The sequence below is a fragment of the Mytilus californianus genome, unplaced genomic scaffold, assembly GCF_021869535.1.
Source record: "Mytilus californianus isolate M0D057914Y unplaced genomic scaffold, xbMytCali1.0.p SCAF_3, whole genome shotgun sequence".
Taxonomy (NCBI): Eukaryota; Metazoa; Mollusca; class Bivalvia; order Mytilida; family Mytilidae; genus Mytilus; species Mytilus californianus.
The window spans coordinates 89261820-89286828 of record NW_026262679.1 but is presented as its reverse complement, the minus strand read 5'-3'; the positions used below and the strand labels follow the sequence as shown (position 1 = coordinate 89286828).

The 25009-nt window shown below is 30.0% G+C and overlaps 3 protein-coding genes across 8 annotated transcripts in view; 2 read left to right on the top strand and 1 right to left on the bottom strand.

Annotated features, from left to right (window-relative positions):
- Positions 1–5142, top strand: part of LOC127735337 (B-cell linker protein-like) — a 65391-nt gene extending 60249 nt beyond the window's left edge. For all 6 annotated transcript variants that reach the window (XM_052245498.1, XM_052245496.1, XM_052245497.1 and 3 more), the window contains one exon: positions 177–5142. In XM_052245498.1, coding sequence (XP_052101458.1) covers positions 177–290 — 114 coding nt within the window. In that variant the 3' untranslated portion in view covers positions 291–5142. The remainder of the gene's footprint in view (positions 1–176) is intronic.
- A 1718-nt stretch (positions 5143–6860) lies between these two features.
- On the bottom strand, positions 6861–16564 carry LOC127735342 (uncharacterized). Its single transcript, XM_052245506.1, has 6 exons — positions 16420–16564; positions 15194–15373; positions 13825–13845; positions 11954–12127; positions 10823–10918; positions 6861–9674 (listed from the first exon to the last, which is right to left on the bottom strand). Exons 1-6 carry the CDS (start codon positions 16464–16466, stop codon positions 9614–9616), a joined length of 579 nt encoding a protein of 192 aa, XP_052101466.1. The 5' UTR covers positions 16467–16564; the 3' UTR covers positions 6861–9613.
- Positions 16565–16776: 212 nt separating this feature from the next.
- The window catches only part of LOC127735336 (bromodomain-containing protein 8-like), a 30490-nt gene continuing 22257 nt past the window's right edge, over positions 16777–25009 (top strand). The window contains exons 1-4 of the mRNA XM_052245491.1: positions 16777–16829; positions 21295–21385; positions 23477–23546; positions 23979–24028. Of these exons, the coding sequence (XP_052101451.1) occupies positions 16814–16829; positions 21295–21385; positions 23477–23546; positions 23979–24028 (227 nt within the window). The 5' untranslated portion in view covers positions 16777–16813. The remainder of the gene's footprint in view (positions 16830–21294; positions 21386–23476; positions 23547–23978; positions 24029–25009) is intronic.

The following is a 25009-nucleotide window of genomic DNA, read 5'->3' as shown; positions in this document are numbered from 1 at the left end:
CCAGAATGTACAAAATTTAAATGAAAATAAGGGCACATATTTTTCAGGAACAATCGTACTGGGCATGATTACAAGTTTAAACAAAATGGTCTATTTCTAATTTTTTGGCTTTGAGCATTACTAAGGAGGCTTTGTTAGTTTAAATTTACATTGTGTTTAATTACATTTATTTTCAGTCTTTTAAATCAGTGGAAGATTTAATCAAACACCACCAGTCCAATGACGTCATTCTGGTTCACAAAGACGGCAAGCAAGACACGACAATGCTGATTAGATCTCCAATGAAATGATAATCATTGACAAATTCACAGACTTGTCATATTGTAAAACTGATCATTTTTGAATAGAAATGCTGATAATGTATTAGATTTGTTGTTTGAGGTGAAACAATTTTTCAGCTATAGCTACAGCTGCCATAGAACTCACATGAACAAAAAATTGTCAGTTATACCAATGTATTCAAGATTGATCTACAATATATCAACATTTTAATTTAAAATAATTCAAGCTTCTATGCCATGTATGACTTAGCAATATCCAATGGAAAAGTGGCTAACATATTATGATGTTTAAAATTTGTAGAAAACTGACATTATACAATACCCACTATTCATTGCCATGATATGGTTATCATCATGAGTACCCTGAAAATAAGGGGATACATTTTAAAAGAATTTAACTCTTACCTAAGTGAACAGAACATTTTAATGTCATTGCTAAATTTAAAGAAGAATGGCAATAAGGATTTAGAAATATTATTTAACCAAACTTTTTTAAAGCCACTTAAGTTATTTGTGGAAAATTGCTTGAATCATTGGTGCTTATTTTCATGGTTTTATACTCTGCTCTTTTTTTTGGGTTTATTACAAAAAGTCTATAACAAATGATCTACACAAGTAATTATCATAATTTGCAAAGAGTCTACACGAATCACTATTTAACACAAAAATATAAATAAAAGGGTTGTGAGTGTGCCAAAAAGTTTAAGATAAAGTAATCAGCATTGAGATATACAATATAGATAAGAAAAGAATATGATTTAAATATTGAGCTTGATACATTTATAAGCATTAATGGATAAAATTATTTAATTTAAAAAAAATGATAACTGTAAAAGTTTGGGTTTTTTTTGGTACTCACAAGAGTGAATATAAAGGTAGATCCTTACTGTTATGATTTTATATTATGACCATAAAAAAATATTATTTGGCACTTAGGAAATAAATGTGTAAACAATTTACTTTCATTATTTTTCATTAGTAAATGTATTTTTGTGTTATGAAAATGCTAGTGATAAATTATATGAAATCTGTGATAATAAAGAGAGGTGGTAGCCATTGGGTATATATCACGTTGCCATCAAGTGTAATGTATATGCAAAACATTACAATAATCTCATGCATGTTTGTACTTATGTGTTCATGCTACATATATCGTAAAATGTTTTACTATGCATTCAGTAATGTTTATTTTTTGGATGTGAAAAATGTATTTATGATATATCTGGATTATTAATACTTTAGAGAATTTTTAATGATCATATGATACAACTGTTTTAAAATGTGCTTATTTATTATTTTATTATTTTGTGTGTCAAATACAAATGTTTCATTGAACTTACTTGCTAGATTCTGCCTTGAAAAAAGCATCTTAATGCCTCTCATAATTGAGATGTTATGATTGTTTTTACCCCATTTCTGTTAATATTATGAAAAAAAAGTTTATGATATAGCATGCAAGCATGTAAACAAATTTTCAAGGTTAACTCTGACACATGACCATGTTCTCAATTTACAAACTTTGTCAGTGGTTGTCTTATGTTATATCTTAATGATTGTATACTTTGGTGAATTTCCTGTTGATGGCAGATCTTTGATAATCTCAGTTAAATCTGTTTACTATTTTTCTAAAATTAGGGAGATTTGGAGCTTGACATATTTTGATGACATCTGTCAATTGTTGTAAACTGTATGTTGATCATTTTAAATCTTTTGCTTTTTGTATCATCGGGTTGCTGTCTCACTGACGTATACATAAAATCCCACCATTTCCTTAGAATCATTTTAGATATGTTTTGATAAATTTTTTCTGACACCTATTAGTAAAGAAATATTTAGGATTTAACATACCTGCTAATATATTTCTAATATTAAACTAATTTTTTAAAGATTGAACAGATTTTGTTAAATATATATTTTGATATGAACTTTTCCATGGATTTTCCATTGATGCTTGTTATTTGTTTTTGAGGTAAAATTACTTTTAAAAGTGAAAAGTTATCACTATTGCATTCAAAACTGTACTTGACTATTGTCATTTAATGTTCAGTAAAAAAAATGATAAAATATGCTTGGTTGAAAGTTGAGAGGAAAAAGATGGATTGAAATTTTATTTTTACTGTTTTCTTTGTTGATTTGACATTCCATATGAAATATAATAATACATTCCTAAATGAATTAAATTTTGCATTCCATTGGACTTTATGATGATCTATAGATGATAATATTTGCAATTTGAATTAAAAGGTACAACTGTATATGCAAAAATCAATAGATTTTAAGATAACAGCTATAATAATTTATGTGTTAATCAATGCTTAAGCTACTAGTCAGTTCTTTTTTTCAATTTAATCAAAAATTTTAAGCAAATATATTTTGGAGATTTTATGTTAATCATGAAATTAGCGGAAAATAAAGCACCTCACAAAAATTTCCCAAACAACAGTAAATACTACCATTTAAATAATTTGTTAGGATTTTCCATACCTGTAAAGAAAGAGCAGTGAAATTGTAAGAAAATACAAGTGGTCAGTTAAGATATATCATGTTAACAGTGAACTAAAATAGAGGACACTGACCTTGTCTTAGTGTATATTTCAAATCACTGTTTTTGTAAAATTATGTTTATTTGTAAGATTATGAGGGTTTTTATTGTGATCCTGCATCATAGATTGTATATGGTTACATTTAATATTAGCTCTAAAAAATGTCGATGTAGTAGTTCAGTTGGGTTTTTTTCTCGATAATTATTTTGAAAACCAATGCAAAGCCAATCTTGTTGGCTGTTTATATGGTGTTTTAGGATAATAACAAATATTGCTCAGTTTGGTTTGTTTACTTCATATTTTTTGTGTGTGCATGTGTTCCGGTTTGGTCTATACTTTGAAGCCAAATTAAAAGAAATCATGGTCTGAGAGAAATTCAGCATAATACTGTTAGTGAGCATTCATTGTATGAATTGTTTTACCATTTAATTAGTAAATGTATTTTCATATATACTTTAATTATTATAAATAAAAAATACTACATTGCAGGGTTGATCTTCACCAGAGGGTGTTACAATTGGCATGTAGCAAACTTGATTTATATATACATTCCTAGTGAAAATGTACATGTAGATCTAAACATACAATGTGAAGTCTGGCTCAAAACTTTTGAATACCTTGAAGAATGTTAAAAATACTTGGTATTATTATCATGTCTTGTCAGCTGTTATTCTGCTATGAAGATACCACCTTTTTAAAAAAAGATTTTGACATTCCTATAGAAATGATTACTAATTAAACCTATTTTTAAGACCACATGGCATTCATAACAATTTTTTGATGGCAGTGCTGTCAACTAGTCAGGTTTCACTATATTTGCATCGTAAGTATGTACAAGAATGGTCAGAATTCTCAAATGGTCAATTTAAAGTTTTTGTTTGAGTTGTAGTTCTTAGTTGCAGTGATAGATCAACTCTTTTTGGAAAGTGATAATTTCTTTAGAAATGACTTGATACAAACTAGATTCAGCTATATATTACAGAAAATTTCTTTCCATAAACAAACCAACTATATTTTGGCATATAAATTGTTTTCTGCTCTTTGGTCGGGTTGTTGTCTCTTTGACACATTCCCTGTTTCCATTCTCAATTTTATTTGCCATAATAATTGATTTAATCGCTTTTTACAGTAATCAAGAACAACTCTGGTGATTTGAACAAATTTTTAACTGGATTTATATTTTATAAGAACAATTCAGTTCTCTTTTATAGATTTAGTAAACTAGTATTTTTACACACATAAAGCTTCTGTATATATACTTGCACTTCCTGTGTATACATGTGTATGTATTTATGTATTTATTGATTTTGAAGTATTGAAATCGTTCTTTACAATTTTCTGTATATTTTTTGGTAACTTAAATAATAATAGTGTTGAGTTCTACTTATACAGGGAATAACATAGCACATAATTATATGTGAAATTATGTTGAAATTTCATTGAAAGTTGTGTGATAGTTACCATTACACAAATTCTACCAAAGTAAAATAAAACAAAACAAAAGTCTTTTGGACATTTTCAAGAAGTGTGTAATTTGACAAAATTTTAGTGAATTTAAAACGACTTGATTGTAAGTGTTTCTTTCCACCAATTGCAGTTCTTTAAAATTTCTGACCCAATTACAATTTGATTCATCAATCCTGTTTGAATTGATATTAAAATGCTATCCTGCCATACAAAGATTTATATTTTTGTCCCATGAAAAATCAAAATGTTTTTCACAAAATTTTCTTCATAAATTTTTTTTAGTACTGCATTTAGATGAACTATCACAAAGTGCTCTCAAATGAATTGGAAATTAAAGAAATTGAATACATCTAATTTTGATCTCAATTGAAACGAATGTCACAAAAGCAAAGTGATCATACATTCCATTGCAGGTTTAGTCTACTTTCTTTTTTTTAGATATAAATAACCTTGTCAAACTATCATAGAATTTTACAAAAACTCGTAAAGAGGTTTCTGCATGATCAAAAGACAGTATCTAGATCAAACTTTTTTTTTAAATCTTCAATTTTTTCCATATTTTGCTGATAAATGTACTTATTTTTTTTTGCAGCTAACATTTAGAGACAGTGTGGTGTTTTAAGTTTTTTTGACATCAATAATTTTTGTCAAACTTTCATAGAATTTTATGACAAATAGTATAGGGTTTAGCTAAAGAACATTTCAATGAATCATCATTGTTACAAAAATGAATATGTATTTTAAAGTGATTTTGTTATCCATGTTATATACCGGTATATAAATATATACGAACAATGTATTTTAAACCATTCACATAGTATATTTTGAATTAAATAAATCAAACAATTAAATGGCTTCTTAACCAGTACTTATTGATGTTGATCTAAAAAAATTCTAATAAGTCTTTCAGTCATAATCAGTTTATGAAGGGTGTGCATTCTTTTTGAATTATAAGCTTTTGCACACCCACAACTGCTGTGCATCTGTGAGGATTGTTGACATTACTACATCTTACATTACTTAACTTATATGGAAATTGATTTGATATCAGGTGCTATTATTTTGATGTTGTTCATTAATTGAATTTATGTTGAGTCTCAGCATAAAAGGTTTTACTACAAGATTTTCATAAAATAAACATAATCAATGATCCTTGTAAACAAGGTCAAGGTCAGATTAACCCTGCCAGACAAACATGTACACCTTGTAATCATTCCATGCACCACTTATAGTAAACCTTTTGCTTATAGTATCTGAGAAACAGACTTAACCATGAAAACATAACACTGACTTTGAACCATAAATATGAGGTCATGGTCAGACAAACCTGCCAGACAGACATGTACCGTACTCCATACAATTATTTCATACACCAAATATAGTTGACCTATTGCTTACAGTACCAGAGAAACTGACCTTACCATGAAAACTTAACATTGACCAATGAACCATGAAAATGAGGTCAAGGTCAGATAAAACCTGCCAGACAGATATGTACACCTTACAATCATTTCATACACAAAATTTAGTTGACCTAAAAACCTTAACCTTTATCACTGATCCATAAAATGAGGTTGATATCAGATGAACTCTGTCTTACTGACATGTAGACCTTTCAAGGATCTCAAATACCAAATATAGTTATCATATTACTCAAGCTTTTTAAGTGAGAAATTCACATGACAAAAAAAAAACTATACAGATTTTTTATGCAGTCGCTGAACCATGAAAATGAGGTCAAGGACAACGGACATATGACAGACAGAAACTTTATGACATAATACACCTGTATACTAGTAAGAAGCATTAAGGTCTCCTACCCCCTGAAATCTAAAGCTTTATACAAATAGTTTAATTCACTGCCACAGGCAGATTGTAATCCCTTATATGTCTCACATTCTGCCACCTCGTCACAGGCGAGACAAAATCCAAAAAAAAGCAGTTTCAGATACATACAATTAATCAAATGACAAGGGTTATGATGAAAGCATGGTTTCTTAATAGTTATATCTTTTCTAACTTCAATTGGAATAATGTAAACAAAACTCAATGGACCAAATCATTTTCATGTTAATTTTCTAACAATTTACCACATAATTTCATTCAGATAAAATCAACAATGAGGAGATTATAAACAAGACTACCGGTAATTCTGAAAAGGGTAGAAATTTCTGAACTTTATTGTGTGCATATAATTCTTAAAATGAAACACGCCCATGGTCTTGTGGTTGCATGCTGGCCTTAAGTGCTTGAAGTCAGGCTTTATAAATCTTAATTAGACCATTAAAGGTTTTAACAATTAATGCCAGATGATGGCAATATCTTCAGCTGGCCTGTTAGGCCTAGGTGAACTGATGACAGAACAGATGACGCCGACATGTTCACAAACTCTCATAAGTTTTTATCACTATCATGGAAACTATAAATATAAGAGTACATATGAAAAATCAGTATCTGCCTTGCAGTCCTTGCTAACTCTGCATATGCAAGATACTTAATATGTAAAGATTTTCATTCTTTGGTCTGTGTTTTACATAAAGGTGATGCAAACAGATCAACAAAAACACTGCTCACTTATTAACATTTTATTACATTTTATCAATCAGTACAAAAATATTGTAAAAACACAAATATAGATATATTGCACCTTAGGGAACTTTCTTGAACATGAAAGGTATGTCAGATAGGAAATAAACTAATAAAGTCAAAGATCATTTTGGAAAAAAAATCCAATTGTTCCCTTTCTACATTAAAAAAACACCTTTGCATTTCTGGGAAACAGATATACAAACAATACATAGAGTTACAGCGAATAATTGATAAATAAAATACTGATTGAATCTTGATAAATTCTTTTTAAACCTAACCAACTGTTTATAATGTGAAAATCATTACACTATAAAAAGTACAAATACCTTTATATCATTTTTCATATGGTTACTTTCTATCTGACAAAACCTACATTACAATAGCACCTGTTTAGACATATATAAAAAATAAGGAGGTAAGATATGACTGTAAATGTTATTGGTAGGGGTTGTTGATTCCTTGATTTGCTTCTAATATAGAACAAAACTGCTTACTCTTCCAAAATTCTGTAGTTCACTAGAGATTTTTGGTCGAGTTCATATAGTTTAATCTCAAGTTTTCTGAGTAATGTTTGTAGACAATTGTTTATATCATTATAAAATGAGATATGGGGTACATGTAACTGAAACAGCAATCCCATAGTTCTTTCTTAATTTTAACGAAAGAAATTTTTATTCTTTTGATAAATAAAAAAATATATACCAGTACCGTTATCTTTTTTTTTTAAATGTTAACTTTTTCTTGTAACACCATAATAATTGATACCTTTGAAACACTGCATGATCTACATAAATTAACATTAATAACCAATAAAGAGAGAATTGAAAATGATTGATGGTTTTTTCAATAATAAAGACTACTGATCTATAATGCCAAAATAATGAACACATTATACAAGTAAATGAACATTGATATATATCAGCTGTGCTACAATAAGTTTTCTCAATAAACTACCTCCTCCATAATACATTGATATAGGAATCTCTATTCGATTGTTTTAATTTCCACCCAAACTATATCTTGTAAAATACATCATTATAAATACACTGAAAATTTAAACACAAAAAGTCATTTTCTTTGAAAAAAAGACCAATTATTTTATAAAATACATATTTATCTATAAATAAATTTCAAATATTAGACACAAAATCAGGTACAATTGAAATATATCTTAACAAACTGGCAAGACAAAGTGGACAAAACTGTAAAAGCAAACTTCATCATAAATAATTATGTACATGAAAAAACTACTATTTGAAAAAAAAATAAATAACATAATTTGGTGGGTTATAATTTCACTTTGAATCAAATTAAATATACACATAAATACATATTTATAATATCTATGGAAGAATTATGAATATGATATGTTTAATGCACATACTAACACAACTAGCTAAAATGTAGTTGTAGAAGCTGAACAACATTTAATATATTTTGGCACATATATCAAGGACGGAGTATTATAATAACTTGAATATAAAGATTCTACATAAAACAATAAATATTTTTTCTGATCAAAATAAACCAATAAAATAGAAATATATGTATTAACAGATAAACTGCAAAAGTAAGCTACTGGAAAGTAGATGTTGGAACACATATTCTTTATCCTTTATTCTGTCAAAAACATATTCTATAATATTTCTTCCAGTTCAAATAATATTCTATAATATTTCTTCCAGTTCAAATAATATTCTAGAATATTTCTTCCAGTTCAAATAATATTCTAGAATATTTCTTCCAGTTCAAATAATATTCTAGAATATTTCTTCCAGTTCAAATAATATTCTAGAATATTTCTTCCATTTGGAACTTAAATAATAAAGGAACATCTATTCTATGAAAACTTCATGGTAAAGTACCTTAAACCTTAACTTATCCGATAAGGTCCTACCATAAATCACTCTAGGGCAATATCAACCCAAACATTATTTTTAGAATGACTTTGTTGGTATTACGGAAGTGCTTGTTTGAAGTACATGAATAAAACAGTTTGACAACTTATATTGTAATTTTTCAAAATGAATATACATGAAAACATTACAAGAATTTCTTTAAATGTGAATTTTTGTTTTGACTATTTTTAACTAAACATGTCTTGTATAAGGGACCTTCTATTTTTAAAGAGCCACAATATTAAATTCTAGCACACTAGCTGATAATTATAATTATGGAACTGTACTGGTTGATAAATATGACTAAAAAATTTAATATTGTGACTCATTCAAAGAAGACCCTAATTAGTAATGACATGTAATTTGGGCTGTTCCAAAATTGATTATGGTGGGAGGGATGGGAGGGAATCAAATCAATAAGTTCTGGGTGGTTACATTTTCCATGTAATTTTGTAAAAATTATAAGTAAAATGAAAATTTTATTTTATGGGTGGTTTGGGTCTAAAAAAAGTGCCTCCAATGCCCCAAATGTGTTTAATTCTGGAACAGCCCTAAAAGAGAATATCATTGATTTTTATTTCCTGATCTTAATGAAAGTTTAAGTCTTCAAAAAGGATTTTGCTACACAACTGACGAAACAATTAGCCTTAATCAGAATATTCTTTAGTGTATGCCACTATGAAAGATCTAAACTGATGGCATTATTTAAATCATAATGGTAGATAACACTCAAATTTATGAAGGTCCTGTGTTACATTTGGCTGCCAGTGTATGGATTTCTCACATTCTAATAATCCCAGATCGTTAACTTGAATCCAAAACTTTGTTATTATAATTACAGGTCATATTTGTAATGTGTTGGTATACTTTGCTGGTTTAATTCATAAGATCCTGATCTGTAAATAAAATGGAAAGGATTTTACATACAGCACATTCATCTTTTATCCAAGAAATAAGTTATGAAGAATACTTGCTATTTATTTCTTCAAATGGTTAACCTATTTTTTTTTAAATATCTCGATACTGATCCAACGCAAAAGTTTAATAGAAACAGTTGATAGGAGATAACTGTGTTGTATTTTAACTTTCTTGGATGTTATAAAGGACTTAGTGATATGACATCTTGTTAAGGACTTTAAGATATAGCCATAGTAATAACATATTCTATAAACACTTAAAGTGTAAAACATTAGCTTCCTGTTTGTTGTATATGTGAATTAAATCTGAATAAAGATAGTTTCTTAGGCTAGTATTTTATTTATTTTGCACAGGAGTAAATAAATAAGAAGCACTGGAACTCAAGAATGCATATTGTGGCTGCTTCAAGGAAAAACCTTATCTACATGACATGTAATTTTGATAAATGTTTTCACAGAATACTTATTAATCAAATTTAATGACACACAAAAAAAGTCTATTGAAATGGTTATCTCCCCTTAACAAATTATGTTTCAATTATTACGATAAGTTAACAGTGAAGTTAAAAACCTAGTCAAATTTCAAAGTTTGCTTATCCAAATTTCTCACAACTGAAATTGACAATATATTGTCCATAAATGATAGGTTTCATCTTGAAAAAAACATATGTAGAGACTATAAAAACTAGGTCTAGGACAAAAGTTTTCCTTTTATAATTTCATATCATCCATCACTTATGATATATATAAAGAAGATAATTCATAAAGAAAACTATCTTTCTAGCTAAGTTTCTCACATTGCAATGCAACAGCTCCATTTGCAAGGACTTTTCTTTGTTAGTGCAATTTTTAAGAGTCTGTTTTCTTAACATTAGCTTGGTTTGAACTGCTGTTAAAGATACTTTAATGAATATTATATAAAAGTTCAAAAATGGGGGCTTTTGTCCTCCCATAAAATTTTGATCTGATGTACATGTAGAGGATTTTGGTAGATTGGTGGTGACTTACCAAGAGAATCAAACAAAAATGAATAAGCTGGTTGATTTTGGTCATTAAATGGTAGCTTACCCAGAGAAGTCAGTTGTATGAATAAGTTGGTGCATTTTGGTAGCTAGGTTAAGACTTACCCAGAGAAGTCAGACACATATGAATATGCTGGTGGATTTTGGTAGCTGGGTGGTGACAAACTATGTGTTTCTTCTCTTTGATGTCGACGTCTGTCTCTGAAAAATAAAATAGTTGTCTATATTTCAATCATATTGCTAATTTCTAAATAACATAACAAATACATATAGATGAATGCATTCAAAGGCTACAGATGCACAACTTCTTGCAATTGTAAAAAACACCTAAATAACAACAACAACAAAAAATTCAAGATAAGTTTAGTTTTAATATAAAAATAAGGAGATGATGTATGATTGCCAATGAGACAACTATCCAACAAAGTTCAAATAAAGTGGATGTAAGCAGTTATAGGTAACCGTACAGCCTTCAACAATGCGAAAAACCCATACTGTATAGTCGGCTGTAAAAGGCCCTGACATGAAAAATAAGAAAACAATTCAATTGAGAAAACTAACGGCCTAATTTAATAGCACTGTATCCAAATTTGGTAAAGTTGTAGTGAAAATACTTGTTACTGGCAGGCAACCCTCCAATTACACTTTCTGTATTAATGACCTATAACCAGGTACAACTTTGAATAAAAATATAAAATATTAAAATTTTGCCCATTGTTTGGTGATGATTAATTACACTCCATTTAAGTTTTAGAAAGTTTATTTGAAGTAAAATTAAGCTACTGAATACACTGTTTTTAGATATAGGAATAGAACAACAATTTTCATAAATTTTTTTTGAAAAAAATGCAAAAGTTACTATTTCATAGTTTATCTGTCTTAGCCTAGTTCTATCATCAAAAAAAAGGCTGTCCTTTGGCTTTTCTGTGTTGTTGCATTACTGTGTCAATGAATAATAACTCTCCATTTCATTTTAAACATCTTTTCAGGAAAACCAATCTATATTTAGTGCCATGGAAAGATGTGCAAAAATAGACAACAATGATGGCATCATGGCAATAATGTTATAATTTAACTAAAAATATTTGGAATCTTTAAAAAAAAACTAAGATCATTAACATGATTAATATCATTATTTGTTCATTATATGTCTCCTCTCCCTTTTAGATTGGCAATATAACAGTATTTTAAGATGTTTTTAAGATTGACTCTTCAAAATAAGATAAGAATTGCTACCTTTGTAGTGTATTAGGAGCAGAGTAACATGTTCTTCGTGATCTGCTACTGGATCCATTTCTAGGCAAGCTCAGAGATCCACTCCTTGGTTCTAGCAATGTGTCTCTCTTGTGTGACAGATCTCGAAGACTCTGAGAAGCTCTTCTTATTGTATTGTAACATTCCATTTCATACCTGATCAAAGATAATAGTTTAAAAGTCATGATATTTTCCCCATTTTATTCATACCTTCAGTTTTAGAACTTACTTAGCCTTTTGTTTGTTTCAATTGCAAATTGATCTGTGCTCCTCAGTTTTACATGTACCTTCCACAAATCAAGTTTCATTTTATTTCAAGAATTCAATAGGATTTCAACAAAATATTTGGTTGTACAAACGTTGATGTACTAATACCACATTATGTTTCGAAACACAAAAGAACAAAACACATGTATTCAAAAATAAATGTTTGTTAAATGTTCAGGGGTTAAAAAAATTTGTTACAGCTCACTAGCCCAGGACTTATTGGTAGCAGGATTTTACTAGCCCTGTTGAAAGAGCTGCTAGCCCATCAAAACTGACCTGCTAGCCCGAGTATACCTTTCAAATTTAGAGTGGGTGTCACTTGTTTTGAATGCGGCATTATACACGGTATTTGATAAAATAAATCAAATAAATTTTTGTTTTATTAATTATAACAAGGATCTCTAGACATCTTTTTGGATATCCCTTGTACTATGGGTTGTTAAATATTTTCGGGCACATAAAACATGTTCATTGATATTGTCATGTTAAACCAGTGGTTCAATTCGTATATTTGTTGTTCCCACATACAAAGCAGACTTTTTATCAGCGAGATCGGGAAAATAACGGCAATATTCACAAAACATCATCTCTTGTTTATCATCAGTAACAGTCGACCTTGCCCATGGGGAATCTTTCTGTCCATGACACTATAAATGTTTTTTTCCGCTTTTCCTGGTCGTATTTGGCATTTTTTGGGATAAATTTTCAGCCTCATTACCCCCTTCATCTACCGTTTTTCGTTTTAAAACTGACAAAGTTCCTGTGGTGGCCGTACTAAAATGTTTAGAAATAATTTGTGCATGGTTTCAAGCTCAAATTAACAGCTGTCCGACAAGACAGGTCAATATCGATCATTACATCATACACCCAAGTACCATTAATTGAAAATCTCTGCAATGTACAATACCCCCTGTACTGAGAAATTGATATTGAAAGTACGTGAATTGCGATCAATACATGATACTGGTCCACCCAGAGTTAGTTGTTCTATTTTTAAAACATGTACAAAATCGGTTCAAATTCTTGGAATCCCGGATGACGTACGTAATTGAATCTGATTGGCTAAGATAAAATAGTGATGAGGGTATTTTCCACTTACTATTTTGGAAATGCCAAGAATTGTTTGTTACTAGTCCGTCTGGCATATTCGGTTACAAGTTTTAATTGCCCGAAGTGTAAAAGTCTAGTCCCGGGTGTCGGGCTAGTGGATTTTTTAACCCCTGATGTTATTATAATGAGACAGCAAAACAGAAGAAAATGCACTGAATTCTTATAAACATATATCAATACATGATTTTCAGAAAGAACAGATTACTTGCCATGAAAAAAAATCTAATCATCTGATTGTATTTGACTTAAGCATTGTAATGGAAGCACACGTTCATGATATGAATGAGAGATTATTTCTTTTCACATCTACAGTTATACACCTGAATAAATATTGACTTTTGTATTATATTGTTACTGGTAATATGTCGGGTTGCTTAACTCTTAAGAAGTTGTGACCATTCCGTTAGCAGAATAAAAATGTTTACCTTTATGCATTATATTGCAATTCAAAACTAAATGTATTATTTTTAACTTACTCTTCCACTGGCTTTTCTTTCCTAAAGAAGAAAAAAGAACAAAATGTATACAGACTATCGTCAAAAATATTTCTGGTCTCCCAGGTTATGATTTGATTTATAGGTAATTCATGATTACATATTATTGCATATGACAAATAATATGTAATCAGAATGAAATATTGATATAATCCCTTTCAACATATATATGGATTACCTCCCCCTCCCCAATACCTAAACAATAATATATTCAAAACATGAATAACAAACCTCAACATAAGAATTAAACAATACATTTGTAATTTAGTGTTAGCATTTTATCTGTCATATTTAAATTGGCTATAAAGAACATGTAAACCTGTGTATTTCTATTTTCAAACAATGAAAAGATTTTGATGCATACATTTAAAATATGTTTGTAGATTTATGTGTACATCATACATGTATATATATGATATGTGTTGATGTTAAGTGATGTGCAGGGGAGATAATTCAATGTTTTGGAACAATTAGATATATAATACCAAACTTATAAAGTTAAAATGTAATTCTCTTCAAATTTGCTTATTATTCTTTATATTAGATGACATTTTACTTTTTTAAGGGAATACATTTTGCAGTGAAAAGAATAGTTTTATCAATATTTTGATAAATGTGTTAATGCTTTCAGTTTTCTACATGTAACCAGACAAAAGTTAGAAACACATATTCATAATACAACCTTTTCAGCTTGACTAATAGAGTCTTTTAAACATGTGCTAAATCATCTTTGTGTAAATTCATTCACTAAGTTTAAATATGTTTTCATAGATATCTAATAATGATTAAAACTTCTGTTTCTTTCAACATTTAGAAATATTCAAAATGGGAGATAACTCTATAAGCCTAAGTTGTAGTATCCTAAAAAAATGTTATTGACTGTATTGTTACTGCAGTTGTGTTATGTTTTTATGCAATAACCAAAGCTAGTTTGTTTTTGGCTTTAATTCTATAAAATAGTCCATTTTCTAATTACATGTATCCACTTTGTTTCAAATTTTCAAATTTTTGGTATAATTCCCAGATAGGACATTAAAACTATATCCCTGCCTGTACAAAACTTATGGAAAGAATATGTTTTATTGTAGGTAAGCTGTTTTGATTTTCATTGCACAATCCCTATTTTGCAATTCCATTTTTACCATGAATGCATAATGCACTCATAAAATAAAAGTTATTGTCAGATCCAACACAATATATGTACAATGTTTTTGGTTTTTCTTTAATTATTTTTATATGTATTTTGATTGCATTATTTTTATAATTGAAATTATCTAATGTACTAGTACTTTAGTCTTTCTGTATTAAACTTGATCTAGTTGCAATCTACCACTGATATAAATAATCTTACCTTTTACAGCAAGTACATAGAATAGATACTGTAATTATCATTGTCAGTAACAACATTATTCCTCCAGGAATAATGAAACAATACACAAACTCCATGAAATAATCTCGACATCTTTCATCCCCACATATATCAGGAGGGTTGAAATCATCTACTGGCATGACATTTACATCCATTGACAATCTAAAATGGTAAGAGAATTTTTTTAAAGAAATCATCTCCTTAAATGTAACTTGCAACAAATACAGTATAAGAAACCAAACATTTCGCTGGTTTTTTTTTACTTTTAACTCTGCGTTTATCTATATCTTTTTATATCAAATTAAATTAACCAGCAAAATTGTCAAAATTAGGTTATACATACTTGAAAAAACTGCTGTAGAGATATAAGTAAAATTTTAAAATTTCAAAGTTCATTTGTGCATTTATATCATGTATATAGACATCAGAAGTATTTGGAGTATACATGTATTCTAGTGTATGCAGATTTAGTAGCCAACAGAGCTGCATGATATGGTTGGTGATTTGATGCATTGGGAAAACATTGAAACAATAATTCTAATATTTGTGAAAGAACATGGCACAATAGCCAATTAAGTCACTGTAGTTAAAATGTAGTACTCCACTATCATAAGCTGCAGCTGATAAAAAGGTAGTTGAACAGGTTGGCTAAGATCCTCATAAAAGTGGGTATCATACTCCCAAAAGAGCATTAATGGTAGAAAGGTCGATTTTGGTCTACAGTGGTGTAGCACTATCACGAAAAAAACCAAACTTCAATAACATGGCAGAAAACTTTTTCCAGATTTTTACCTGTTGTTACATGCAATTTCTGTCAAGAGTCTGGATGAAATCAGATCCCTGTCTGGAAATACATTTTGGCAATTTGTCTAGAAAGTAACAATAATTATTTCTTATTTTTACTTTATGCGGATAATCGTAGCCAGTATCAAATGTCATAGGTGTAAACACAGCCATTTTTGTATTTTTTAAATCGTAAGAAATATGTGACAAATGCACAGTCAACTAATCAAATGAACCACAGCAACACTTCACAAGTGATAAGATAACATATTTACTACCAATTTATTACAGTGTTTTATAAGCTACCTGCAGTTTGTTGATGCAATTACTTCATATTATAAGGTAAATAATCATTTTTGTCCGTTGTAGATTAATCATAATTCTCTTTGACTTTGTGCAGTAGTTGTTAAATATTCAATTTGTACCTTTTTGTATAAGTGACAATTTTGCTCAAGTCGTATTTATAGTACATAAATAAATCCACCAAAGTACATTGATTACTTTCAGTCACTAAAATTTATAAGTTTCTTTGGTTGTTGACCATCAGACAAAAGTTGGTCTTCATTTAGAACTTGGTTTACTTGACATAAAATATGTATAAACTTCCCGAACAAAGAATAAAGAAATTTCAAAAATACAATGCAAGAATTGTCACAATTTATTTTATTAAATCCATTATTGGATTAAATTGATTCAATAAATTCTTTAAATTAAAAAAGTGTCAATACTGAACTCAAAAAAGAAAGTCCCAATAGATGGGACAAGGTCGGAAACGTGCATCTCTAACTTTCATAATCCATAAATCGACTTCCGGTTCAGATGGCCAGTGCGACAAGTAAGTTTTCTTCTATTTTGTCAATGTTTTGAATTAAATGAATACACTGTGTCAAAAATTCTCCAATTAGATTCATATTGCATAGGTTCAATGCCCATAAAACATGATTAATCTGATAGTTTGTTTAATTTATTGGTGAAACGATTGGCACATCTGAATACCAATATATGATCTTTTTCAATTAAACAAAACGTCCCTTTATTTAAAAATAAATGCAAACTTTTGGCATCCAAGCTAATTAAAATTGTTATGTCTTTATATATCTTAACAGTACAGTTCAGTACATGTTCCCAGAGGCACTGTTGAAAGTGTTCACACCAATTGAATACTAATTTGATTGCTTATTACTTAGTTGGAATCCGGGTCTGTTCGCCCAAAAACACATTCGCCCCCTTTCACTTTCGCACCCTACACTTTTGCACCCAAAGTCCGTTCGCACCCTTTTTATTGGTTTTGTGTTTAAAAAGTAATTTGTAATCGAGTTTTGGTAAGTGTATTGCTATTATTTATTTTTTTTATTATTTCAAAATAAATTGATTGATTGATTGTTGGTTGCTTAACGTCCATGAAATAAATTAAGATTCTGACAACGTTTTGTTTTGTGTTGAATAAATCATAATCATGTTTTGGTTAGTGTATTGCTTTAATTTTTTTTCATTGTTTCAAAATAAAGTGAGCTCAAAGGGGCCAAGCTGTTAAAAAACAATTATCTTTCTTGTTTTTCATTTAAAATCTTCAATGTTTTACTCATACCAAGCTAAATTCATGCAGTATTTACATCGAAGGAAGTTAAAACAACAATCATGATTTTCAAACACACAACAATAATACCAAATTTAGCTGCATGTATAAATACTAATTAGCAGTAATCATACATAATTAGAATTAAACAATTAATCATCAAATTAATAAAAAAAAAAACATTTCATGTAATAATTCCCCAATTTTTATTCAGGAAAATATAATTTTTATTGGTATATACATATAAAAAATTATCTAATAATTCAACTGGAATTTGAATAAAAATTGGGTGTGAACTTGTAGGGTGCGAACGTGTAGGGTGCGAACGTGTATTGGGCGCGAAGGGACCTGATACCCGTAGATAGTCCGTTTTAACGTGTCCCGATATTAACACACAATGTGATAACGTCAGAAAACTATGCAGTGTTGGGATCAGTAGAACATAGACTGCATAAAAACAACATATGGATGATGTCACCTTACAATAGGTTTTCGTCAGGGTGAGACAGTCAAACTAGAACAGTGTGGTCGACTTTTTTGGTAGAATTATAATTAGATCATATCATTTACTTAGTTTGCCTGTGTAAAAATATAGGCATGTGCATAGAAAAATGTCGTGCAATACAACTTTTTTATCTCCAAATTGAAACAACTATCCCGGAACTCTCCTATTGCAACTGACATGATACATTTAATTAGGTTAGAGGTATTCGGTATCTAACAATCTGTTGAAATTTGAAGTATAGTGCATGAAAATTAAAAGATAGGCGCAGGGATATTCAAAAGTATAGCGCACTGACACGCTACAATAGGTCATGGTGATCCCTGAACTATAGAGCAAGAACAAGAACATATTTTATTACCAATTAAGGGCCCACAAGGGGCATATAGAGAATACATGTACAATATATAAGGAAGAAAGAACATTGATTAGCATAGATACATGTACATAGAATTTAAATACACAATCACAATACAATTATACTGTAATAAAGCCCTTGGTTTATAGTATATAATATAGTTACATGAAAAATAAATAGATCTAACAGCATTAAGGACCTGATTGTCTTCACAGCTTAATAAATAAATGAATTGTTGCTGATTGTCTAGTAAACATGGTAAAGAAAAGTTTGGAATTTTTTGGCAAACAAAGTCACAGAGAGCATCTCTATCAGAGTTAAAATTTTTCACATGAAGTTAAAAAATGGATTTCATCTTCAACACAGCCAGAGGAGCATTTTTTGCTAATTATTTCATTTCGTGGTATTTGAAAAATGGCCAAATTCAATTTCAAGCTTATGAGCAGATATATGTAATTTGCAAATAGCTCTTCTAAAATCAAAGTTCTTATCCAAAGAGAGATAATTTTTATAACCAAAATTTTGTTTAAATTTCAAATAATTGAGCAGTTTTCCATCAGAAGCATTTTTTTTGGCTACATGTACATGAGAAATTAAAAAAAACACCTGTTGGGTGTATATTTGAGTAGATGGGTGGGAAACTGGGATTAAACATATATACATTGTACCATTAAAACGTTTAAACCCGCTGCAATTGTTTGCACCTGTCCTAAGTCAGGAATCTGATGTGCAGTAGTTGTAGTTTGTTGATGTGGTTCATAAGTGTTTCTCGTTTCTCGTTTTTATACGCCCGTTTATGGGACGTATTATGGTATACCGTTGTCCGTCTGTCTGTCCATCCATCCGTCTGTCAGTCGTCAACATGTCGGACATTAACTCAAAAATGTTTTAACCAATTTGCATAAAACTTTGGTGAATTGTTTATATCTATTGACGTGAGCTCCCTTTCGTTTTTTATAAAATTTAGATTTTATGTTTCCGAGTTATGGGGTTTTATTCATTAAAAAAGGGGGATTTTCCAGTTTTCAGACAATAAATCAAGAATGCTTTCACCAACTTGCAAGAAACTTTGGTGAATTGTTTGTATGTATTGATGTAAGCTCCCTTTAGAATTTTATAAATTTTACATGCTACATTTCTGAGTTATGGGGTTTTATTCATTAAAAAAAGGGGTGATTTTCCAGTTTTAGGACAATAACTCAAAAATGCTGTCACCAATTCTCATGAAACTTTGGTGAATTGTTTATATCTATTGATGTAAGCTCCCTTTTTATTTTCATAAATTTCTGATATGACATTGAGAATTAATTGAACTTTATTTGTTTATAGTCTGACAACAGATTTACTAAGTATTGCACAACAGCAAGAAATCTTTAATTGAATATAAATTCAATTCATATAACCAATTTCAAGATCTTTGACTACATTTATTCAGAAACCTATAATATGTCAAATATTTAATTACAATCCAAATTCAGACCTGAATCAAGCTTGAATATTGTATCCATTTTTGCCCCAACTGTTCAGGGTTGGACCTCTGTGGGCGTATCTAGCTGCGCTCAGCGAAGCAGTTTATTTGTATAGATTAGACCGTTAGTTTTCCCGTTTGAACATGTTGAATGGTTTTACACTAGTAATTTTTGGGGCCTTTATAGCTTGCTGTTCGGTGTGAGCCAAGGCTCCGTGTTGAAGACCGTACTTTGACCTATAATGGTTTACTTTTATAAATTTTGACTTGGTTGGAGAGTTGTCTCATTGGCACTCATACCACATCTTCTTATATCTATGTATGTATCCATCAAAAGTTTTAAAATTCTTATATCAAATAAAGGAAAACATCATGATTATTTAAAAAATTGACAAGCAACAGATGTACCAATTGTATATAATGCTTGACCATCTAGAGATAGACATTTTTATACGACCGCAAAAATTTTTTGGGGTTCGTATAATGCTACATGTATGATGTCGTCGTCGTCGTCCGCCCGAAGACACATTTGGTTTCTGGACAATAACTTTAGTTTAAGTGAATGGATCTCTATGAAATTTTACAAGAAGGTTCAATACTACAAAAGGAAGGTTGGGATTGATTTTGGGGGTTATGGTACCAACAGTTTAGGAAAAAGGGGCCAAAAACAAGCATTTTTGTAGTTTCCAGACAATAACTTGTGTGTACGTGTATGGAACTCTCTGACATTGTACCCCTGATTGTACCACAAGGTTTCATATCACAAAGGGAAGGCTGGGATTGAGTTTGGGGGTAATTGCCGCAAACATGCAGGAATTAGGGGCATAAGGGGACCAAAAACAAGCATTTTTCTAGTTTCCAGACAATAACTTGTGTTTAAGTGTATGGATCTCTCTAAAATTGTACTACAAGGTTCCATACTACAAAGGGAAGGCTTGGATTGAGTGTGGGGGTAATTGCTCCAAGGGGGGGTTTCCAATTTTTCTTAAAGGGTTCATATTTTTTTTTCTCAAATTTTTCAAATTTCAAATTTTTGAAAAGTTTCAAGAAGAAATCTTCCATTGCACAGTATTGAGCAATAGATTTTTAAGATCTTTGACCACATTTATTTTGTGTCAGAAACTTATATTATGTCAAAAATTTGATCACAATCCACATGATCCAAATTCAAACAGTGTCAAGCTTGAATATTGTGTCCAAATTTGCCCCAGCTGTTCAGGGTTCGACCTCTGCGGTCATATCAGGCTGCACTCAGCGAAGCATTTCATTTAGACATTGCATAGTTCACAAGGAGAATTTTCTATGCCAGTATGGGAATGTAAGTTTAAATCTACTGTATGTATTTTTAGAATATTTTTTCTCAATTTTATGCATGCTCATGTTTATATTTTTGTAGAATTCAAGCTTCATGGTCCTTTAGACACATGGTCTACAAGGGAAAAACTGGCACTAGCATGCTCTGTATTAAGAAGTGGAGATCAGAACTGGTAAATTGATAATGAAGTCTTAAAGGGGCTGCGATTAGCTGTCAAATTCATGTTCACAGATTTGACTCAAATTCTCATATTTGATTATAACATACTAAAATGTATATCCAAATTATAAAAAGTCTAAAATATATAATTTACGAATTTGATTTATAATATACTAAAATGTATATCCAAATTATAAAAAGTAAAAAATATACAATTTACGATGCATGGACTCGATGATATGTATCAGCATATGGTGTGTATTTCAGTCTAGACGCCATCTAATTTTCCATCGATGTGACCTCTGAAGTCTGCCAACGTTCATATAACTCTATATAAACATAGATATAAATAGATAGCAAACATATGCTTTTGAATTTTCCTAGGTCTGTTTGATTTCATATTATATGTTAAAAAAATATGTTAATCATCGTTTTTACCTGTATAAGAATAAGTTTTTGTGTATTGAATCAGTCAACCAAATGGTTTACCCTTGTTTCACTTTCAATGTTGACATTATTTTCCTTTTAACAGGTGAATACACCTAGTTTATGCGTAACCCATCTCTAGCTAAGTATTTAAATTGAGGGTCACATGAATACGCATTCAATGAGGTCGTTCATCAGCAATGTTTCTTAGCTTATTTTGACAAAATTGAACCAAACTGGCTGCTAAAAGCGAATTATTATTTCACTATTTTACTTTCATTAATAATTGAACAAAAAAAAATCATATTTTTTAATATCTCGTAGCTAATGCCCCTATAAAAAATTGATTTCTCCATGTCCTCATGATATGTCACTTAAAAATATGTTCAGCAGGCAAAACAACTGAGAGAGAGAGAGAGAAATTAGCCAGACATAATTAGATGTAAACAGACTAATTCATTTTTCTAAAGTTATGCAAGAACACTGGCAACAGTTCTTTGATTTTATGTTATCTGTTGAATAACCAATAGTAGGGACTCCAACGTCTGGACGTCGTGCATTGCAACAGTCGATTTTACGAGCTGACACTTTACTTTCATGTCTTAATTTCTATCTGATTGTGTGTTTTTATAAAATAAAAAATACAGCATTCAATTCCTTATTACCTACTGTTTAATTTTGTGTTCATTTACTGAGTTATTCTGTTTGACTATCGAGAACTAAGTCGCTAAAATCTACCGGTCGTGATGCTGTACTTCCATTGAAAGTGTAAAGGTACTGAAATAATTTAGTACACACGTGATCGCAATGAAAAGAAACAGTGAGCCAATCAAATTACGCCTTTAAAATAACAACCAATGAACAGCGGATGTTCCCCTGGTTCTAAAAATATAATTTTATGAGTATGAGTTTAATATAAGTCTTCATAAAGTCTGTGAGTTGCTTCAAGAAAACAACTATATATGGTCATATTTGAATACATTAGGAGTAAGTAGCCCTACAAAATTGCCCTTCCAGGCCAATGGGAAGCAAATTTGTGTTAAATTTTCACATTTTCCAAAATAATAGCAAAAATCTGCAACTTAAAACTTGCGTAACTTTTTTATTATTTTATCAATTTTCATTCTGTTTTCTTTGCTTTGTTCACAATAGCAAGAGCTATCTTATAAAATTATCACATGTGATGTGGCACATATACATAATTTTTTCCTGGAGTCCCTACCAATAGCATTTCTAAATCATGTATCTTGATCATGTTGATGCTATACATAAAGAAAACATATTTAAAATTTTAGTAGATTGTTAAATATAAAAATCCTTTTTTTTTTTTAGGGTTTCTGTATGTTTTCCTTGTGTGTTTTAGTGTAAAGAAGGATCTATATTTCCTAGATCTAAATTTTGTCAACTTTCACCAAAATCTCTTTTTTGGGTTTATTTGGGTTGTAAATGTCAATGCTTTAGAAGAAAAGCTTAAAAAATATAGTTGCATTTCTCTTTATTCCATGTCTTTTTGTCAACTTGAAACATTTTTTGTCTTGAAACATTAGACTTAATCTTCAAGTACAAATATGACCCTAACCGAATTTACACCTTTCTTTTTAAGTTTAGTTAAAAAGGTTAGATTAGTTGTTTTATTGCACTGTGAATTCATAGTGTCATTTATTCTATTTGTTTATAGGGTATCAGTTAGTAGAGCCATCAAACCTTTTGGAGAAAATAACAGATCACCAGAATGGTTTTCACAAAGGGTAGGTATTATTGATTTACTGAGACCTTTCAAAATATCAATGAACAGTGAAATCTGATTCAAAACACTAATTTTGTCAAAACCCTGTTTCGGCATATATATTAAATATTTCATTTCATAATGAACATGTGTACTACATGAACTAAGTTTCAGGTTGATGTGACCCTAAACCAAAACTTTAACCTACCTTACACCAAAACTTTGACTTTACAGGACAGGCAGACAGATGGATGCACAGACCAGAAAACAAAATGCCCCTGTACTATTGTTGGCAGGGTATAGAAATTTTAATTAAATGCCTTGAAGAATTTTTCAATTTCTTAAAAATTAATTAGAATTGGAGCTATAAAATCTTCACTAAAAACCCATTTCAAGTGGAGAATTTTTATAACTACCTAAGCATGACAGAGATATGATTTGTTTATCTTTGCAGAATTGTGCTTTGCAGTATACAGATTTATTGGAGAAAATTGAAACACCAAAGTAAGTTAGCATATAACAAATACCAAGGGAAGGTAACTTCATGTTTCACCATTTTGAGCTTGGTCAATTTCTACCTGTACTTTATCTTATCATGAAAACACCAAGATCTAGACTTGCTCAGGTCATACACCTGATCAACCTGCTTGTGATAGAGATTGTCAGTATCTCCTGTAGGTCATTGGTTTACTCTAGGTTCTTCAACTAATAAAACTTTCAGTCACTTGTCAAACACTTTCTTTTTGAAAAAATATTTTAACTACAATAGAAAATAGAATGCATTGCAGAAAGGTTTGTTTATAAGGCCGAAAAAAAATATATGTCTGTTTAAGTTTACATACTTTAAAAAAATAGGGTAGGTAGGTCGGTATTTCCATTTTATTTTATTTTTTCATTTTATTTTTTGTGACATGATTTTGAGTCATGCGGTTTCGTCTTGTCATGGTCTGAGTTGATCACGGGCCGATTTTACCAGTTATTGTAATGATTGGATTATTTCCCTTGGTTATTGGTTGGAAAAAAATTGTGGCAAAGTGTTTATTTCATCACACGAGTCGCTAATTTCCTTAAAACAGCTGTCATATTCACGATTGTGAACATTGGGATGTATAAGGCAATTGATTTATATTATTGGCAACACTAACCTCGCTTTTGACACGAGTTCAGTTTATTTTTCACTTTACAACGGAAATAAAATGACTTAGGGTCGGCGCTCAAAAGTAGGGTCGGTCGGGTAACCGTAAACAGACATATATTTTTTTTGGCCTAATATTTGTTATTTTCAAATTCTTTTATTTAAATTTGCTATTAACATTAGGGGATTTTTTTACAGGTGTACTAAAATGTATATCACAAGTGGAGCCTCCACATATGTTTGTCATTTTATTGATATAATCAAACTACTAATAGACTTCTAGCCTTCAGAATCCTATTTTGACGCTACAATTGTTTCATTCACATCCAATCTTTGCATTTTGATTTATT

Bases quoted from the DNA above. Each gene is read 5' to 3' on its own strand.
- LOC127735342 (XM_052245506.1), bottom strand. From the start codon at position 16,466: ATGTACTATAAATACGACTTGAGCAAAATTGTCACTTATACAAAAAG. The intron at 15,374-16,419 runs GTACAAATTGAA...TTACCATTTTAG, and splicing joins ATTGTCACTTATACAAAAAG to ATTGTCAATGGATGTAAATG. The intron at 13,846-15,193 runs GTAAGATTATTT...TTTCTTCTTTAG, and splicing joins CTATGTACTTGCTGTAAAAG to GAAAGAAAAGCCAGTGGAAG.